The sequence below is a fragment of the Pan paniscus genome, chromosome 14 (assembly GCF_029289425.2).
Source record: "Pan paniscus chromosome 14, NHGRI_mPanPan1-v2.0_pri, whole genome shotgun sequence".
In the NCBI taxonomy this organism is placed as follows: domain Eukaryota; kingdom Metazoa; phylum Chordata; class Mammalia; order Primates; family Hominidae; genus Pan; species Pan paniscus.
The window spans coordinates 19,285,823-19,306,319 of NC_073263.2; the positions used below are offsets into that span (position 1 = coordinate 19,285,823).

General features: G+C 44.1%; 2 protein-coding genes across 14 annotated transcripts in view; one reads left to right on the plus strand and one right to left on the minus strand.

Moving 5' to 3' along the window:
- MPHOSPH8 (M-phase phosphoprotein 8) overlaps positions 1 to 17,167 on the plus strand; it is a 68,273-nt gene extending 51,106 nt beyond the window's left edge. The window contains exons 7-15 of the mRNA XM_034936381.3: positions 2,716 to 2,841; positions 2,922 to 3,010; positions 5,419 to 5,559; positions 6,764 to 6,850; positions 10,147 to 10,301; positions 12,101 to 12,255; positions 13,962 to 14,089; positions 14,931 to 15,014; positions 15,557 to 17,167. Of these exons, the coding sequence (XP_034792272.1) occupies positions 2,716 to 2,841; positions 2,922 to 3,010; positions 5,419 to 5,559; positions 6,764 to 6,850; positions 10,147 to 10,301; positions 12,101 to 12,255; positions 13,962 to 14,089; positions 14,931 to 15,014; positions 15,557 to 15,598 (1,007 nt within the window). The 3' untranslated portion in view covers positions 15,599 to 17,167. The remainder of the gene's footprint in view (positions 1 to 2,715; positions 2,842 to 2,921; positions 3,011 to 5,418; positions 5,560 to 6,763; positions 6,851 to 10,146; positions 10,302 to 12,100; positions 12,256 to 13,961; positions 14,090 to 14,930; positions 15,015 to 15,556) is intronic.
- A 1,292-nt stretch (positions 17,168 to 18,459) lies between these two features.
- Positions 18,460 to 20,497, minus strand: part of PSPC1 (paraspeckle component 1) — a 106,577-nt gene continuing 104,539 nt past the window's right edge. For 7 of the 13 annotated variants that reach the window (XR_010109659.1, XR_609667.3, XR_004665813.2 and 4 more), the window contains one exon: positions 19,087 to 19,351. The gene's annotated coding sequence lies outside the window, so the exon portion shown is untranslated. Of the gene's footprint in view, positions 18,687 to 19,086; positions 19,352 to 20,497 lie in introns of those variants that run through there. The other 6 variants (XR_609668.5, XR_008954733.2, XR_010109660.1 and 3 more) reach the window with 1 other exon arrangement.

Sequence of the window (20,497 nt, forward strand, 5' to 3'; positions counted from 1 at the left end):
GACAGTTGACAAAAAAAAAAAGCTGTCGTCATCAGATTCATATTAAAAACCTAAAATCTACAAATAAATTATTAGAAGTATTAAAAATTTAGCAAGGTGACTGGATGTAAGATCAGTGACAAAAGCCAATTTTCTTTTTTAAACCTATATACATTTCTACATAAATAATAAATGTATTTTTTAAAAGATACAGTTTTCGGGCCGGGCGCGGTGGCTCACACCTATAATCCCAGCACATTGGGAGGCCGAGGCGGGTGGCTCATTTGAGGTCAGGATTTTGAGACCAGCCTGGCCAACATGGTGAAACCCCGTCTCTACTAAAAATACAAAAATTAGCTGGGCGTGGTGGCACATGTCTGTAATCCCAGCTACTCGGGAGGCTGAGGCAGGAGAATCACTTCAACCGGGAAGGCGGAGGTTGCAGTGAGCTGAGATCGTGCCATCGCACTCCAGCCTGGGGGACAAGAGTGAGACTTTCTTTCAAAAATAAAAAATAAAAACATACAGTTTTCAATAGCAACACATTTAAAAGATTTAAAAGATTGCTTAGAATATTGTTCATAAAAGATGGGCCAGGCGCGGTGGCTCACGCCTGTAATCCTGGGAGACTGTGGAGGGTGGATCACTTGAGGTCAGGAGTTCGAGGCCAGCCTGGCCAACATGGTGAAACCCCGTCTCTACTAAAAATACAAAAATTAGCCGGTTGTGGTGGCACACGCCTGTGGTCCCAGCTACTCAGGAGGCTGAGGCAGGAGAATTGCTTGAACCCAGGAGGTGGAGGTTGCAGTGAGCTGAGATAGTGCCACTGCACTCCAGCCTGGGCAACAGCACAAAACTCTGTCTCAAAAAAAAAAAAAAAAAGGCCTGTATGGAGAAAATTTTAAAGATTTCTTGATTGCTTGAAAGTTACTAAAATGTATATATGCCATTTTTATTAGAAAACAGTTTTAGGGTCCAGGCACGGTGGTTCACGCCTGTAATCCTAGCAGTTTGGGAGGCTGAGGCAGGCAGATCATTTGAGGTCAGAAGTTCGAGACCAGCCTGGCTAACATGTTGAAACCCCATCTCTACTACAAAATACAAAAATTAGCCAGGGAAAATTTTTTTTGCATGAGCAAAAAAATAGCTTTTTTTTTTTTTGCGCTTGAGCAAAACATAGCTCATGCAATTTCAGCTACTCAGGAGGCCAAGGCACAGAAATCACATGAACCTGGGAGGTGGAGGTTGCAGTGAGCCGAGATGGCGCCACTGCACTCCAGCCTGGGGACAGAGCAAGACTCCGTCTCAAAAAAAAAAAAAGAAAAGAAAATCAAGCATATCAGGTCCAGAGGCAAGACCCATACTTGTCAGGAATGAACATGGGTTTTGAACCAGTTTGCTTTGTTAGAGACCACAATCTGAGCTGCAGCTCAGCCTTTCCAGTGGTTCTGGTCTAGGCATGCTCTCTGTTCTTACAGCAGTCCTGTGAGTTTGGTGGTATTATCTCAGTTCATAAAGACCTCATCTGTTCTGCTTCCACAATCTTTCCACATTGCTTCCTCAGTGGTGGGATGGGTCATGGGGCATAGCAGGTGGGGGCTTCATGGGGGACTCAGACACCTGAATAAGAAGACTGGCTCTGCCACTCACTGCTGTGTGTCTCTGAGCAAACCCTGGAGCCTCTCCCAGCCTCTCTCATCTGTAACATGTCTCCCCTTACAGGTTATTGTGTATGGAGGAAATAAATCCATTCATGTAAATACGTTAACATGTCTTATGATTGCTAGTGGCTTTCACTATTACCATTGCTGATAGACCTGGGATGCTGCACCAGGATGGACAGCCCAAAGGCTGTGCTGTTTCTCTGCTGTCAGCTCTCAGAGTTAGCAGAAGTGTTAGTTTGAGTTGAGGGCTTTGGAAAAGTTCTTCATTTATTGCATATGTTTTACAAACTTTTTTTCTGTGGCCAGGCCATCTGCCTAACATCATCTATATAGTTTGAGGAACTGGTTTGAGGTGAAAATCCTTTAACTCTACCATCAAGTAGTTCTGTTTTTCACTTGTAAAAAAAGCACATAACCATTGTGAATTACTCCCAAATGAGCTGCACTGAAGTCTGTGATTGATTGCAGTGGTGATAAAGGCTGAACACATGCGTCCTCAGTGTTCCCGTGCCTGTAGGTCCTCTCGGGGAAGACTCTAGCAATACCTCACGGGGGTGGGTGTGGGCCAGGGCACTGGGAGCAGGAGGCTTCCAGACGTAGGGGCCTGTGGGAGTCTGGAAGGATCCATAAGCAGTGCCTTTGACTCACATGCTGGGATAGCTCACATGCTGAGAATGGCTTTATCTGTACATGGTTGGAAGCAGCGTATGTCCAAGAAGAATGGTGTAAGGGAGAAGAGTAACATTAGAATTGCATTTCCTCTTACCAGATCCCCGATCCCTCCTTCCTTTGAGCTACTTAGTCTTAAAATTCCTCCTTTGCTATTTTACAATGACAGCTTACCTATTTATCTTTATGCCTTCAGAGTACCATGGCTTCTAAATGTGTATCGTTCATATTACTTCCCAAAGAAAATTGGGGATTTTATCAATTAAAAGACCCCATTATACAATGACTTGTGTTAAAAGTGTACATAAAGCTTTGGTTAAGACACCACAAATTTCATAAACAACATTGTGGGTTTTTTATACTTCAGACAAATGTATGTTAACAAGGCTATTGTGTGTTCCAGATGGCAGGCAGCAGATTCTGAGTTTGGGCATGGACCTGCAGTTGGAATGGATGAAGTTAGAAGATTTCCAAAAGCACCTTGATGGGAAAGATGAGAATTTTGCTGCAACAGATGCAATTCCAAGTAGTGAGTAGTTTTGGAAATATTGAAATCCCTTTCACAAATCTAGATTTATAAAATCTAACTTATTTTTTCTTTCATTTTAGATGTGTTAAGGGATGCTGTGAAAAATGGGGATTATATTACTGTAAAAGTTGCACTTAATTCAAATGAAGAATATAACCTGGACCAAGAGGTAATATGTCGTTGAAAAATCTCATGAAAGGAAAATGGAAAGTAACACTTGAAAGAATTCAGTTTAACTTTTCATTTATTTTAATTACAAAAGGCTGGGCGTGGTGGTGCACACCTGTAATCCCAGCACTTTGGGAGGCCGAGGCAGGAGGATTGCTTGAGCCCAGGAATTCAAGACCAGCCTGGGCTCCATGGTGAAACCCCAACTCTACAAAAAATACAAAAATTAGCTGGACATGGTGGTGTACACCTTTGGTCCCAGTTACTTGGGTGGCTGAGGTGACAGGATCACCTGAGCCTGGGAGGTCAAGGCTGTGGTAAGTGGAGATCACACCACTGCACCCCAGCCTGGGCAACAGAGCAAGACTCCCATCTCAAAAAAAAAATAATAATAATGCACGTTCACTTTGTAAAATAAAAAAATTGTAGAACCCTATAAATGTACAATTATAGTCCCTTTAATTCCAACCCCCTCCCCTCTAAAAGTGATGGTTTGGTTTGGTTATGGTCTACCTGTTTTGTATGTGGTTTACCCTCTGCCACTCTTGAGAGCGTAGAGTGAGACCATTTTCCTGTAGTCATTTGTGTTTCTTTGATGGTTGTCCCATTTACAACAATGGTCCATCTCTCCTGTTGTAGCTGGGGATTTTTCATACTGATACGTATGGATTTTTTTTTTTTTTTTTTTTGAGACAGTGTCTCGCTCTGTTGCCCAGGCTGGAGTGCAGTGGTGTGATCTCAGCTCACTGCAAGCTCCGCCTCCCGGGTTCACGCCATTCTCCTGCCTCAGCCTCCCGAGTAGCTGGACTACAGTCGCCTGCCACCTCGCCCGGCTAATTTTTTGTATTTTTTTTTTTTTTAGTAGAGACGGGGTTTCACCATGTTAGCCAGGATGGTCTCGATCTCCTGACCTTGTGATCTGCCTGCCTCCGCCTCCCAAAGTGCTGGGATTACAGGCGTGAGCCACCGCGCCCGGCCACGTATGGATTTTTTAATGGAAGCATATTGACCCTTTCTCCCTAGATTTTAGGTTTGTGTTTGAGTCTTGTATTGCTTGAAGATTTTTAGTTTTAGGCAGTCATATCTGTCGATCTTTTACATTTATGGCTTTTGGGTATCTTGTCTTGCTTAGAAAATATTTTTATATTCTTTAGTTTTTTAGCTTAGCTGTGGATTTTTTAGGTTTAATCCTTTGGGATTACAATTCACAAAATTATTGGGATTTTGATTAAAATTGCATGAAATAATATAGATTGAGAATTGACATTTACTTTTTGCATCTTCTGTCTAGGAACATGGTAATTCTACATTCACTCAGCTCTTCATTTATATCCTTAAGCAAAGTTCTATGGGTTTTTTCATTCATATAGACGTTGCACATTTCCTATAGATGTATGCCTATATGTTTTATAATGGTCATTAGAGTCTTTTTTCATTTACATTTTGTTTTCTAACTGGTTATTGCTTGTCGATGGTAAAGCTATGGATGTCTTTGTACACATAAGTGTGTGTAACTCCAGTCATTTAATGAAATTCTTATAGTTTTTAAGTTACTTGTTTTGGATTTTCTAGGTAGAAAATTTGATCGTATGCCCCCCAAAAATTCACTGTTCATTTTGTATGGTGCAAACTTTTCATGTGCCTTTAGGATTTAATACACAAAACAAAAAGAAGATACAAAAATGAGAGCTGGGCGTGGTGGCATGCACCTGTAATCCCATCTACTTGAGGCTGTGGCAGGAGGAGTGCTTGAGCCCAGGAGTTTGAGACCAGCCTGGGCTGACATAGCAACACCCTGTCTCAATAAAAAAGAAAGAAAGAAAAACAACACCAACAAAACAAATTGAAGCATTCCTTGGAGATATCGTGGGTTTGGTTCCAGACTGTTGGAATAAAGCGAGTCACACAAATTTGTTGGTTTCCTGGTGCATATAAAATTTAGGTTTACACTATACTGTAGTCTAAATGTGAATAGCATTACATCTTTTAAAAAACCTATATATCTTAATTTACAACACTTTATTGCTAAAAAATGCTGACACAACAACACAAAATGAGCACATGCTGTGGGGTAATGATGTGAATAAACGTGCTTGTGGCAGGGTTACCACAAACCTTCGCTTTGTAAAAAACACAGTCCCTGTGAAGTGCAGTAAAGCAAAGCTCAGTGAAACAAGGTAGGCCTATAGAGGAAAGTTGTAAAATTTTATGCAAACATTCATATGTGAAAACATACTCTAAAAGCTAGTAGCTTCTGATGGTTGGGATATTTTAGTGAAAATCCTAAGCAGATGCCTAAATCAGTGCCTATTAGTGTTTTCACACTGAAACATCTCGAGTGAGAAGACTTGGTTCTGAAATTGTTCTGACTAAAGATTAACACGTTTTTTATTTAACAAACCAACACAGGATTCCAGTGGAATGACACTGGTGATGCTTGCCGCCGCCGGAGGGCAGGACGACCTCCTGCGACTCCTCATCACAAAAGGCGCGAAAGTGAACGGTCGGCAGAAGAACGGGACCACCGCCCTCATTCATGCTGCGGAGAAGGTTTGTGGCTTCTCATGCATCAGTTTCAGAGCTTTCATGGTATTCCTGCCGATGGACTGAGAGGATCTCTTTGGTAGTGAAATATAGCAGTCACACGGTCACATCGCTTTTTTTTTTTTTTTTTAGACGGAGTCTCGCTCTGTCGCCGAGGCTGGAGTGCAGTGGCACGATCTCAGTTCACTGCAAGCTCCACCTCCCGGGTTCATTCCTGCCTCAGCCTCCTGAGTAGCTGGGACTACAGGCACCTGCCACCACACCCGGCTAATTTCTTTGTATTTTTAGTAGAGATGGGGTTTCACCATGTTAGCCAGGATGGTCTCGATCTCCTGACCTCGTGATCTGCCTGCCTTGGCCTCCCAAAGTGCTGGTATTACAGGCGTGAGCCACCGCGCCCGGCTGTCACACGGTCCCATAGCTTTTTAAAAATTTATTTTTAGAAATAAGGTCTCACTCTGTCACACAGGTTGGAGTGCAGGTGGCACCATCATAACTCACTGTAGCTTCAAACTCCTGGACTCAAGCAATCCTCTCGCCTCAGCCTCCCAAGTAGCTGGGACTAAGTGTGTACCACCACACCTGGCTAATTTTAAAAATTTTTGTAAAGACATGGTCTCACTGTGTTGCCCAGCCTGGGCTCAAGTGATCCTCCTGCCTCAGTTAAAGTGCTGGGATTACAGGCATGAGCCACCGCACCCAGCTGGAGTAACTTTTTAATTTTATGTTTCAGTTGATCTGTGACATGTAATGAATGGATTTATCATCAGTAGTACATTGTAATCACATTTCAAAATGTGATTTATCTCGTTGGAAGTAATTTATATTAAAATACTCTGATTAAAGTACTAATATTAATTTTAATCTTAGATAATTAATTTTTTTGAATAAATGGTATTTGTATTCCTTTTGGTTAATAATTTAATTGAAATGTTTCCATATATTATCTTTTTAAAGGATTTATATGCAGAGGTTCTTAGGTTGGAGCTAGCGGTTCCATTCGCAGTTGCTGGCAGCACAGTGAGTGGCCACGTTTGGGCCTCTGTGGGGCGGGGTGCACCCCCGTGGCCCCACGGGAATGCTGCAGCCCGCAACCACTTGTGATAGAACCTGCTGGGTATTTTTCCTGATGACTAAAAATTTCGAAATATCTGAAAACTGTCTTTTAAATAATTTGGGAAATTAAATTTGCCTTTTTTTCTTTTCATAGAACTTTTTAACAACAGTGGCTATTCTTTTGGAAGCAGGAGCTTTTGTAAATGTCCAGCAAAGCAATGGTGAGACTGCACTGATGAAGGTAAATCCCTCCTGCAGGTCATCCCTTTCTTCACTACGTTGGCAGGTGCTCGTGTTGGCATCTGCCACTGCCAGGCACCGTGCTGGGGACTGAGAACAGAGTGGGTACCAAGACAGTCCTAGAGTCAGCCGCTTGCAGGGGAGAAGGAGAAGCGGGCTGGCAGGGTAGCAGTGAGAGCTCAGTGTGGGCAGTGGTGTGATCAGAACAGGCACAGAGAGCCATGAGGTCACAGGGAAGTGCTCCGAGCTGGGCCCTGGGGACCCTGACAATCCTTAGGGTGGATGAGGCAGGTGCCACACTGTGTCCTAAACGGCAGTCAAGTCAGCCGGGAGGGAGCACTCCGGCCGCAGCTGGAGCAGCAGGGAGGCTGCTGGCCTCGAAGGTGCAGGCCTGGGGGTGGGACGGAGTTCCTCGTGCACTCTGTGTGTTCGTCATTTTATGTTGGTGAATTTGTTGCCTCGGGCTTGTTCCTGTGTTCTGGAACGTGGTTTGCAGACAGGTTTTGAGAGAAAGGTCAGCAGTTTGGCATTTGTCTTAGGGGGCCCTGCCAGGTCTGGTTGGTTCCTCTGTGGCAGTTGTGGGTTCCTGGCCCAGGATGCTGTTAGGATATAGCAGGTCCAGACACCCAGCCAGCGGTGGCCGGCTCAGCTCCCTGTGGGGACCTGTCCTCTTTCCTTCCTGGGATGCTTGGCTCCATGTAAGCCATTGAGCCAAGCAGGGGCCTGCCCACAGCGCCCATTCCAGCCGCTGTCCCCAGTAAGCAAAAGAGCACAGCCAGGCCCTGGGTCTGCAGGGCACCTGGCATCAAGTCTCACTGTGAACCCTCTTCTGATGGCCTGGACCACCTGTCCCTTGTCCTCCTGCTGCACGAGGCCCATAAACAGTCTCCTTCTGTCGCCCGGGCTGGAGTGCAGTGGCACCATCATGACTCACTGATGCCTTGGCTTCCAGAGCTCAAGTGCCTCCCTCAGCCACCCGAGTAGCTGGGACTACAGGTGCGAGCCACCACACCCAGCCATTTTTTTTCTTATTAGAGACAAGGTCTCACTGTGTTGCCCAGGCTTGTCTTGAACTCCTGGCCTCAAGCACTTTCCTTTTGGTTCATGGAAATGTTCATTTTGTTTGGGAGCCTGAGGTTTGTCTTTGTTTCCCTTCATTTGTTTCTGTGGTTGTCTTGTGTGGAGCAGAGGTGGCCTCTGCAAGCATCATCTTGGTGACAGATGACCAGGTGTACCCTGAACTGCAGCCACGCAGGTGCATTTAGAGCATGAGAGAGGTGGGTGGGCACAGAAGCCCCCTCATGCCAAGCCTTAGGGAGTTCGTCCTGAGGGCACTGGGGAGCCACAGCAAGGTTGAAGCTGAAGAAGGGTAGAATCGGATTAGAGGGTTTTCATTTGTGTATTTTAATGCTGCTTAGTACAGAAGGGGCATAGATTGAGAAGAAGATAGTTTGCAAACTTGTCAGGAGGGTCTCCAGATTATGTGAAATAACAGAAGTCTGTACTTCAGGAGTGGCAGGAGGGATGGAGTGGGTGAGGTGCCCACTTGGTAAGAGCTTGGTAACTGGAGGTGACGCCTGGGCATCCCATTTCCTAAGTTGGGGCACAGCTGGCAGAGCTGGGGGAGTTGGGCGTTGGGTCGTGTAGATGTCACCTCTGTACATTTCACAGGGGCATCTAGGCTCAGGAGAGAGGTGTGGGCTGGAGATTCAGGTTTGTTGCTGTCCAGCTCTGCAACAGTGACCGTAGCCATAGGTTGAGAGTGGGGTCATCCATGGGGAATTGGAAAGGAGAAAAGGGCCATAGATGGAAAGAGCCTGCGTGGGGAGAAGCAGAGGAGGAGGAGGAAGTGGTCCACGGGCTGGCAGCACCTCCCCCACACAGCAGGCAGAAGGCAGGCGGGAGTGCCCCAGGTCAGCACCTCAGGGCCGTGTGCCTTGCTGAGGTACATGTTTTGAGCTGGGGAGTGGGGTGCAGAGGGGAGATGGCTCTGGAAGTGGGTTGGGGAGGGCGTGGCGTTTCTTCCCTGAGTGGACATGTAGCACTTATTTATTTTACTGGGTCTGAATTCAGTAGACTGCCTTTATCTGCCATGAGGTTTATTTAAGTGTTTGTTCCTGAAAAGCTGTATTTTAATTGCTTTCAGGATTTAGCATGTTGAAGTTTGAGTTTTAGAATGAGAAGATGTAAACATAGTGATTTTCAGAAATTAAAAACCTTTTTATCTGAGGAGAAAGTGTGTAACATTGGTCCTTACCAGAGTGGGCAGGTGCAGAGGGACTGCCCTCACCTGTCACTGCAGGCTCTGTTGGTCCCAGAAGGGCCTCTCACCCTCCCCGTGGCTGTAATGTGGGCCACTCGCTCTGTCCCGAGCCTGTCCTGGACGGCGTCCCTAACCTCTGCACTGGATGCCCAGGGTAACAACCAGAAAGGTCTCAGGCATTGCCCAGGCTCCCCTGATGGCAGAGTTCCCCCTGCCAGAAGCACTGGATGACACCGTTGTCGGGGTAGTGTGGCGGCTCCTCCTAGGGCTGCGGGAGTGCCACTGCTCCTGGAGGCTGCTCTGCAAAGTGACGCTGCTGCCCCAGCATCTGCCTCACAGGGTAGGGAGGCACAGGCACCCTTATCCTCTTTTCGCAAATGGAAACGTGCCACTCAGAAGAATTAAGGGACTTATCTGAAGTCACGTGGCTAATAAGTGACAGAGACAAGGAGACAGTCTGTCAGCTGTGCCACAGCTCCATCGTACATTTGCAGGTTCAGATTCGGATCTGTGCTTGGGTTGTCTCCTTTAAAGCAGCAGCTGGGGACGTTTCGAGGGTGTTTTGTGGTCCTGAGAGGTGTTTTTGAGATTCCTGAGACAAAGCTGTCTACAGTGAAGGCCAGGCTTACGTATCTCTGTGCCTTGCTGAGGGGCTGGCTCACGGGGGACAGCGTGGCATGGACAGAGGGCAGCAGCAGGGGACTGCTTAGCAAGGCCTGGTGTCTGTTCTGTCTTGGGACTGAAGCATCCTTTTTGAAGTTGCCCATTTCCTGAAAACTCAGTGAAGATATTAACTGAATGTAGCACACAGATTTTTATGTTGGCCCCTGAGTCAAAGATACTCCCCACTTGCATTTAAGCAATGCTGTGTGACTCCTAACACTGTGGCCTGACGGGCCCCAAAAGTTCTCTATCCTTCTTCCCTGGCCTGTGCCCTCTCTTCACAGAACCCCCAGGAGTTCTATGGAGAAGGGACCAGCACCCATGCCACAGTTTACAGCTAAGTAATTGTTACTCCTTTTTACCTGACGTAGGCCTGTAAAAGAGGAAATTCAGACATCGTACGACTCGTAATTGAATGTGGAGCTGACTGCAATATTTTGTCAAAGCACCAGAATAGTGCCCTGCACTTTGCGAAGCAGTCTAACAATGTGCTTGTGTACGACTTGCTGAAGAACCATTTAGAGACGTAAGTGAGAAGCGACTGTGCCATAGTTAAGTCCTATATCATACATCTGTTTATGTAAATATATTATAATTGGAGTGGCCTGTGTGTAACTGCTCAGAAAAACATCCAGCACAAGTCCTGATGGTTTTGTTTCCAGTAGATCACAGATTTAATAAATGGCATATGAATTATTTTTCTGCAAGTTATTTAACTCTCAGAAAATTTCAGACTTAACACTGGCCTATCTGGGAGTATTTTCCTTAAATATTAAGTATGCTCTTAATTTGGTTAGCAAAGGTTTTCTTAAAAACATTTAAACTTGGCCAGGCACAGTGGCTCACGCTTGTAATCCTAGTACTTTGGGAGGCCGAGGCGGGTGGATCACTTAAGGTCAGGAGTTTGAGACCATCCTGGCCAACATGGTGAAACCCTGGCTCTACTAAAAATACAAAAATTAGCCGGGCGTGGTGGTGGGTACCTGTAACCCCAGCTACTCAGGATGCTGAGGCAGGAGAATCGCTTGAACCCGGGAGGCGGAGGTTGCAGTGACCTGAGATCACACCACTGCACTCCAGCCTGGGCGACAGAACAACACTCTGTTTCCGCCCCCCACCACCAAAAAAAGAAAGAAACTTTAAACATTTGTCTTTCTTTTTAATAGACTTTATTTTTTGCAACACTTTTAAGCACAGCAAAGTTGAGCGGAAGGTACAGATTTCCAAGCCTCCCCACCGCCATCCTCCCCGACTGTCGAGATCCCAGTCACCCACAGTGGGACATACAGCTGGGGAACCTACAGGGACATGGCATAATCCCCTGGAGCGCAGCATTGACATTAGGGCTCACTCGTAGTGTTACGCATTCTATGAATTTGGACAAATACATAATGACATCCATCCCTCATCACAGTGTCATACAGAATAGTTTCACTGCCTTAAAAAGCCTGTGTTTTCCACCTCTTCATCCCTCCCTCCCCCAGCCCCTGACAACCACCAGTAATTTAATTCCTTCATATTTTGCCCTTTCCAGAACAGGTGGAATCACACATTATTTGGTCTTTGCAGGTTGGCCTCTTTCATTTAGCAACAGGCATTCGAGATTCCTTCCATGTCTCGATAGTGCACTTCTGTTTAGCACTGACTAATATTCTGTTGTTGGTTGTCAAGATTTACTAGTTTATTCAAGTTCATTCTTTTTCAAATAAATTCTCAATCATATTTTATTTTATTGCAGGTTCATACTTATAACACAATTTAGTATTTCTATCACTTAAGAACTCTTTTGGCAACACATATCAGAAACTCGCATATATCAGACAGTAGCGAACTCAAGGCGGTGTTTATGTAGCAGGTCTCGGGTGGGCCTCTGGGACCGCGCCTGTTGAACTCAGTGCTGCTGATGGCTGCAGTCCCAACTCCTCTGGTCACACGGGGTGTTTGCATAGATCCAGCAAGTAGAGTGACCCACTTTCCTGATTTGCCCAGTACTGAGGGGTTCCCCTTTCTGATTTTCCACTGATTCATTAGACAACTATGTATTAAGCATAGACTTTGTGCCAGGCACTGTTCTAAAGGCTGGGGAGATGGAAATGGCAGTGGAGGGAAGAGACTTGCCCTCTTAGAACTTCAATTCCACTGAGATGGACAACAAGACAGACACACGGGTGTCAGGTGCTGGGTGGAAGTAGAGCTGGAAAGCGGAGGCAGGCAGAGCTGCAGGTCTTTGTTTGGAAGGTTGGCCTGGGAAGCCCTCACTGGTATTCGACAGGCTTGTGGTTCTTTTCTACATTAATGTTAACACGTACTATTTTTTTTTCTTAGACTTTCAAGAGTAGCAGAAGAGACAATAAAGGATTACTTTGAAGCTCGCCTTGCTCTGCTAGAACCAGTTTTTCCAATCGCATGTCATCGACTCTGTGAAGGTCCAGATTTTTCAACAGATTTCAATTACAAACCCCCACAGAACATACCAGAAGGTAAGCCGATGCCTCCCTTCACACTTTTCTATGTGAAGTGTGACACTATATTAACAGATTTTTAGACAGAATCCTTTCTTGGAACAAAACTTTAAGGAAATTCCATTACGTGTAATAATTCTGCAGACCGGTTAACAGTAGAGCCACTCTGGTGGAAGAGACATCCAGCTGACACCCCATCCCTGTTTTAACACCCATATAGAGCATGGAAGTTAGGTCTTAATAATCATACTAGTTCTCAATGAGTTTTATTAAAATTCAGCGTCAAGATTCTAAGCCTAGAATGTTTTTTCCCTGAATTTTGTTGTTGGTAATAGTCTTTGCCCTTTGAAAAAGAAAAAAATAGTCTTGCTCCATAGTAAAGCTGAGTGGAAAGAGATGGAGAAGCCACTTTCCTCTCTAGCCTCTGCTAGACAGACCCTCTCCAGGCAGGGCTGCGGCTGGCCCTCTCTACACGTGGTGCCAGGCAGACGTGGAGGCAGTGCAGTCTGCCGAGGGGAGGAAACCGGGCTCTGGCTTTTTTTGCTTAGAAACCCCTGTTCCCCATTTTGTAAATGGTTTGTATTCATTCCTGGAAAATGTATTTAAGAACATATAGCCCTGCCCCTGAAAGAGCCGTTTGTAATATCTTAGTGTTGAGAGAACTTATCAGGTTGTTGTTGTTGTTTTGAGATGGAGTCTCCCTGTGTCACCCAGGCTGCAGTGCATGGCATGATCTTGGCTCACTGCAACCTCTGCCTTCTGGCTTCAAGTGATCCGCCTGCCTCAGCCTCCCAAAGTGCTGGGATTACAGGCGTGAGCCACCGTGCGCGTTCAGTAATTTATAGTTTTGATTATTCGGGTGGACCATCTGCATTGCCAGGTATGAGTACCAGAGAACGATGCCCTGAGCTGGCCCTGGTGAACCTGAGCCCCCACTGACACCTACAACTGCTGGGCCTGCAGTTTTCTCAGCATGTGTACAATGTCTGCATCCACCAACTTTTTTTTTTTTTTTTTTGAGGAGTCTCACACTGTTCCCCAGGCTGGAGTGCAGTGGTGCGATCTCGGCTCACTGCAACCTCCGCCTCCCGGGTTCAAGCAATTCTCCTGCCTCAACCTCCCGAGTAGCTGGAATTACAGGTGCCCACCATGATACCCAGCTAAATTTTGTGTTCTTAGTAGAGATGGGGGTTTCACCATATTGGCCAGGCTGATCTTGAACTCCTGGCCTCAAATGATCTACCTGCCTCTGCCTCCCAAAGTGCTGGGATTACAGACATGAGCCACCATGCCTGGCCAATTTTTGGTTATGTATTAATCAGAAAAATTGGAAGGGGCAAAAGGGTATGTGGAAGAAAATGGAAAACCACTCAGACCCATACCCAAAGATGCCCACCACAGGAATGTCCCTGGGACATGTGCACATTCAGCAGCAGTGTTTAAATACCAGTTAAATAACTTCAGTGTAGAAAATCATACGTAAGTCTTTTCCAGGAACTGTCAGTAGAGATTACTTGGGCAAAAGGTAAAAAGAGTTCTGTGGTTGAAAAATGCCAGGTGACACAAGCTTTGAGAGGGCCAGCCTCCTCTGAGCCTCCAGGCAGAGTGGGTGATGCCTGTCTGACCAGGCCCAGCTCAGGGGCCCGCTTCCATCTGGTGTTGAGTGTTCCTCTGGGGACTGAAGGTTGCATTTGAAGTAATTCACACACATCTCCCATTTTCAGGCTCTGGCATCCTGCTGTTTATCTTCCATGCAAACTTTTTGGGTAAAGAAGTTATTGCTCGGCTCTGTGGACCGTGTAGTGTACAAGCTGTAGTTCTGAATGATAAATTTCAGCTTCCTGTTTTTCTGGTAAGATACTCTGTATTTCACTACTGAAAAGTACATTCTTCTAATCAAAAGCACAGATGACTTAATTTTAAATTTCTGTGTCTTAATAAAATATAAGCATTCAGAAAACGATCCAGTAATAGTGGTTGGGAATGAGGCAATACCCATAAAGTAAAATTATCCTAAGTTTTGTCAGTAGGAATTTTTCCTGCTTATTTTTTGCCTTAAATTGTGCTCACCATACTGTCTTAGGGCCAGCATTGTTCTGAATATAAATACTTAATGATCTCAAAGATTCTTTGTACATAATTATTTTGCCACTGTTAGAATTATTTCCTTGGACTGAATTAAGCAAAATTTGCTAGATACAGACATTTTAACACTTGTACTGTATATTGCTGGGGGCATTCTAATCCAATTTCCCAGATTGATTCTGTCATTTGTATATTTTTAATAAATCAAGGGAAAAATAAATCACTTTTTTTTTTTTTGAAGACAGGGTCTCGCTCTGTTGTCCAGGCTGGAGTGCAGTGGCGTGGATTACAGCTCACTGGAGTCTTGACTTCCCAGGCACAAGCAATCCTCCCACCTTAGCCTCCTAACTACCTGGGACTAAAAATGCATGCCACCACATCCGGCTAATTTTTTGTATTTTTTGTAGAGATGGGGTTTCACCACGTTGGCCAGGCTGGTCTCAAACTTCTGGGCTCAAGCGATTGTCCGCCTTGGCCTCCTCCACAACATCTTGACTTATGAAATAAAAAATTAAACTTATTTATGATTCTTTTACATCATTGGTGTTTTAAGGGCTTCTGGTGTAAGTTTGAAAACACTGACTTTTTTTTTTCTCTTTCCATTGTAGGACAGTCATTTTGTTTACTCATTCAGCCCTGTTGCAGGTCCCAATAAACTCTTCATAAGGTTGACAGAAGCACCCTCTGCCAAGGTGACAGTCCTTTCTTCACATTTAGTGTCACTACTCAAGTTGTTGCTCCAGATTACTTTATCAACATTAGAAAAAAAATTCCAAGAATCCTGGTGTACCTGTCCTAGAGACAGGCACTCCCTAGGGTAGTGATGCTAGGTGCACCCTCTCTCAGTTTACAATGTGTTAGACATAATAATGCGGCAGGAAAAGGACTAGGTTGCAGCTGAGAAAGATGCCTCTCTAGAGGATGGAGCCATCTGAATCATGATCTAGGCCTTGGTATGGAATTGCCAAATGTATGTCTTTAGGCCGGTCCCTAACCTCTTGTATGAAAGGAAGCTGGACAAAATAGTCTCTCTAATAAAACAGTAATATAAAATTGTAAGCACTTGGAATTATTTCTTGAATTAAAATGGCAATGATCTAACAATGTAAATTGACAAGCAACTTGAAAATATTGCCAAATAATAGAAGCAAATCTTGGCCATTTGTGGGTTTTTTCTTGTAAGAAAGGGGAAATCTGGATCTGTACTGACACCTGCGTTCTTTTCTTTCAACAGGTTAAGTTGCTAATAGGTGCATACAGAGTGCAGCTGCAGTGACCAAACAGAAGGGACTGGGCGGAGTTCTCTTCAGACCGATTCCTATACTCTCTTTGACAGCAGTTTGGAATTCTTCTAGCACATCTATGTAAAGTTTTGTCTGTAAACCTCTTGCAGTTAAGCCTGTTGTCTGTTGTAGTCTGTAAGATGCGACATAGCTGTGTCTGTGCCAGTATGCCGGAATCTCAGTGCAGTGTCCAGACTGCGTATTTCAGTTTTTCCACAATGTGGATAGTACATATGAGGATTATTTAAGAAAATTAAAGACTTCACTTTCTTTTTTCTGGAGACGGAGTTTCGCTCTTGTTGCCCAGGCTGGAGTGCAATGGTGCGATCTCGGCTCACTGCAAGCTCTGCCTCCTGGGTTCAAGTGATTCTCCTGCCTCAGCCTCCTCAGTAGCTGGGATTACAGGCACCCGCCACGGCACCCAGCTAATTTTGTATTTTTAGTAGAGATGGGGTTTATCCATGTTGGTCAGGCTGGTCTTGAACTCCTGACCTCAGGTGATCCGCCCGCCTCGGCCTCCCAAAGTGCTTGGATTACAGGCATGAGCCACCGCACCCAGCAAGAGTTATTTTCTTAACTTGAAATTTTCTACTAGCCCTGGTGAACTTCTGTGCTTAAAAAAAAAAAAAAAAAAGGAAAAATTCAGCTCTAAAACATTTGCTTACAGCAAGGGAGCCATGTTATATTCAAGTTACCCAAGCACCAAATAAAGTGTGGGTTTGCTGCCCTTCAAAGGGTTGGGAGGCCTGATCTTTTTTCTAGTAGACAGTTGCCACACATTCCCCAAGCACAAAAGGTGGAGATGGCAGTCACTTTGTAAATGTGCTGTAGTCACTTATCATCTTTTCAAAGGGTAACAAGAGAATCTAAGATGTAGTAAGAATGTAAACCAGTACACTATGAGACCTAAAAGAGAGTATTAAATGTGAACTTTTAGCAGAGCGTGGTGGCTCACACCTATAATCCCAGCGCTTTGGAGGCTGAGGTTGGAGGATTGCTTAAGTCCAGGAGTTCAAGACCAGCCTGGGTAACATGGGGTGGAACAAGCCTGTAGTCCCAGATACTCAGGAGGCTGAGGTGAAAGGATTGCTTGAGCCAGGGAGGTCAAGGCTGCAGTGAGCCGTGAAAGGCCACTGCACTCCAGCCTGGGTGACAGAATGAGACCTTGTCTCAAAAAAAAAAAAAAGTTTCTTGGAATCTATATGGTTGTTTTTTTTTTTTTTTTTTTTTGAAAAGCCAGACCTTGTGCCCTTGTTTTGAACACTGACTGGGAAGATGGGGCTTAGGTAACAGCCAAGCCTGGCTGTCAGCTGTGTGGGAGCCACCACCCTCTCTGGGAAGAGTTCCTGCTTCTGTATGGCAAGCATAAATCAAGCTCAGTCTGGGTTATGGAGAAGTTGAAAATTGTTTTGTTCCTCATTAGTTTATAATTGTATGAAATACGATTTTAATGAAAACTTTTCAGAATTCACGTTTGTGTAGATATTTCAGAGAACCATTTTTACTTTACATCCTAAAACTGCCTTTTCCTATGGTTTTGTCAATAAAACACTATGATGTTGGTCTGTTTCCTTTTATATCTCAAGTCTCAAAACTTTAAAAGACAGTAGATATTTGTGGTTTTCTAGCTAAATGAGGGCCAAGATTGGACTTTTTCAACTAAATTGATTCATGTAGTATATCTGATTTGATAGCTTTCTGGGGGAAAAGGGAGGATTTGAGTTAGCAGCAGTGCAGGTCAGGAACAGTAAAGAAGACAGTAGGAGGAGTCCAACTACAGATGTGAATGAACAGCCTCAGAGGAACACATGAGAAGGTGACCTGCTGTTTATCAGCAAGGCAGGGCTCTCTCTCTCAGATACAAACCAAATAGGAATCGTCAAATAGTTCAAATTATCCGGGGGAAAAAGCCTGAGCAATGATCCCTCTGGAAAACAAAGCAGTTCTCAGGCAGTACCTTACCAAAAGGTTTATTATAACGTTTAGAAGAAGTACAGGTCAAGGCCCAGGGCAACCTTGTGTAGTGCAGTTCAAGTGTACGCAGCACAGCTTATGTGACTGAGGACACAGGCCTAGTCATGTCCGGATCTCCTAGTCTTTTCCCCTGGAAAGCTACGAAGTCAGATATGGTACTAGTACATGATTCAGTTCGTGGCCTAGGACATAGGTGATCTCAGGACTAAGATCACCACAGATGGGATGCATGGCTGTGGCCAGACTTGCATCATGGCCTCTGCCATTATTCCTTTCCACTGTCTACTTGGGTAAGGACAACATAACTTGGCTATTCAATTAACTTACCAGCGGCAGCACTCAAATCTAGTTGGCTGTAATGGCTGTAGCAGAAAGTACATTCCACGTCCTTTTGTCTGTTCTGCCAAAATAAATAGGGATTCTGATAATGTTGAATAACTACAATTAGGAGTTTGGTTTCAGTCCAGAAATAGAAAAACTATTCCATTTTTATACACTATCCTCGCAAGTAAATCCTGTATTGATTCTTAAATGTGGAGAATCTTACTCAGTAGAATGATCAGGAGAGTCTATTTGAAGCTCAGGTGCTACTTCTGAGTGAGTTCCGCTTGTACTGCATTGTATGCATTATACTGGGTAGCTTTGAAAGTGAAGCACCCTCCCAAACGAAGCTGACTGTTAATGAGAATATACTAGTGCTGGCCAGGCTTATAAGGCACTCAGCATGTGAACCAGGGGCCTGATGAAGCACACACCATGAAAGGCTGGATTGGATGCCCAGAATGAAAACAGTGGAGCTCAAGGAGGATGATTAGCAAAACAAGGAAAAGCAGGAGACATAGACTATGAAAAACCTGGGTCACAAAATGACAAAGGCTAAAGAAGTTTGAAATGTTTACTATTTCATGCAGTTAACATGTTTCAAAGCTTTAAGTCTGAAGTTTTAGACTTATCCCAAATCCTTGCTAAGTCAAGACCACTATGGAATTCACACTGCTTTCTATAGACTTCCACTGACTTGCAGCTAATGGTCCTTACACAGCAAAGCTGGGATTTCTAGACGTCTCCTTCCAGGTTCGGAAAAGCCTCACTAGGAAAGTGGCAAGACTGTGAAGACAATGAAGGTTCAGAATTCAGTCAAATGGAAACAAGATCAGGAAACAAGATCAAGGACTCATCTGTCCGCCTGGCACCACTTTAGTTTTGAAGGTGACGCCACCACGCATCCCCGCAGCACACCTTCCTGTGCCGACTCCCGCTATTTGCTTGCCTGAGCCAGTTCATGCTTCAGTAAGAACGATTTTTCTCCCAACAATGCCAGTTTTCTTATTCCCAATTTTGAGAGTTGACCCAAAATTGTGGGCTATGAGGGATGGTTTTTAAAACTGCTCTAATGGTTCCCAGGCACAGAGCGTTGAAAAGGAGGGATTTCTTGGCTATTCTGAATTTGTGCGTTGCTGCCATACTACTTCCCAACACGAACCAGCAAGACCACCACACCAAGGAGTGGGTAACATCTTGATTTAATTTACAAATAAAAAGCCAAAACCCTCGATGCAAAGGAAAACTGCAGTTTACACTTATTCTGGAGATCATTTTTAACCACAGAAAATGTGCCCCTGTAGCATGTTTTTAAATGGCAAGTGCTATGATTGCCCAGACATCCATAAACTGCTTGTATGGAGTAAGAAATTCATAAATGAAGTAAGATTTGTTTTCTGTCTTGTTTCTCCTAGGTCACGAACAGGATATTTCCCACAAAATGTTTTGACCTGGAAAAGAGACAAGAGTCTTCACTAGTAAACAGGATCTAATCTCCATAGTATATTTTTCTAAAGAAACAAGAGCTTTCAGTCCTAAAGTAATTTGCTAGACTAGAATCACTGACCAGCAGACCTAAATTCAAGCTTCAATATTAAGATTGTTGATGGAGGAAACTGTCATGGAAATGGCAATTTCTTAACTCTTTATAATAAAAGCAGATTCAATGTCACAAGAATTAAATATTTGGCCTTTTAATAATTTTACTTTCTTTACATGTTTCTGGAGTGAACCTCGGTTACTTTTCACTGACTTTGTTAGAAAGCAAAATCTATAAAAGGAGTTACTTTAACTGAAGTAACAGTATTCACATATTTTAACCAAAATTTTAAAATCCTAAAGTTCCAATGACAAATCTACCTGATAAGCTTATAGAATCTCTCTCTCCTTCTCTCTCTGAAGGCCACAGAATGCCACAGGCTTGATCTATGCCACAGACAGCTTATGTACACAATTTTTTTTCCTTTCCCATATATTTCCTTACCCATATATGAGATTCGTTCTTTGGATTTTCAGATACCTACATAATACAGCAATTTAAAAGTTTAATTTCAATAAAATCTCCATAGACTAGAAAATTATTCTCTAGTTTCCATCCTCAAAATTTCTGTTGCATAGACTGAGGGTGTGGCTTGAGAATGTGCATTCTGAAGCTCCCAGATGGCGATGCTGCTGGTCTAGGCCTGAGAACCAAAGCCTGAGATTTAACTTTCTAGAGCTGGGTACAGTATGCAAAACAGCTGTCACATTTTTGTGCTGCATGAGGTGTCAGATACTTTGAAAAGGTATAATTTCTCAAAACTACAGAATACATCAGTGCATCTCAAACCAAGTGCACACAAATCCTAGAAAGAAACGTCTTCATTAGTACACAGGACCTAATCTTCACAGTTAAAACGGACTTTTTGACTTGCAGGACTCTGTGTCCTGTGTGGGAGACACTTCATTTCCAAGAAGCTCTCAGGCAACACTGTCACTCCTAGTCCCCAGAACCACTTGTAGCAGCAAGAATAAGACACAATAATGTTTAGTATCACCAGACAAAAGCTAGAAAAGACATACACTTAATAATTTCTGGATCTATTAGGATGACAATG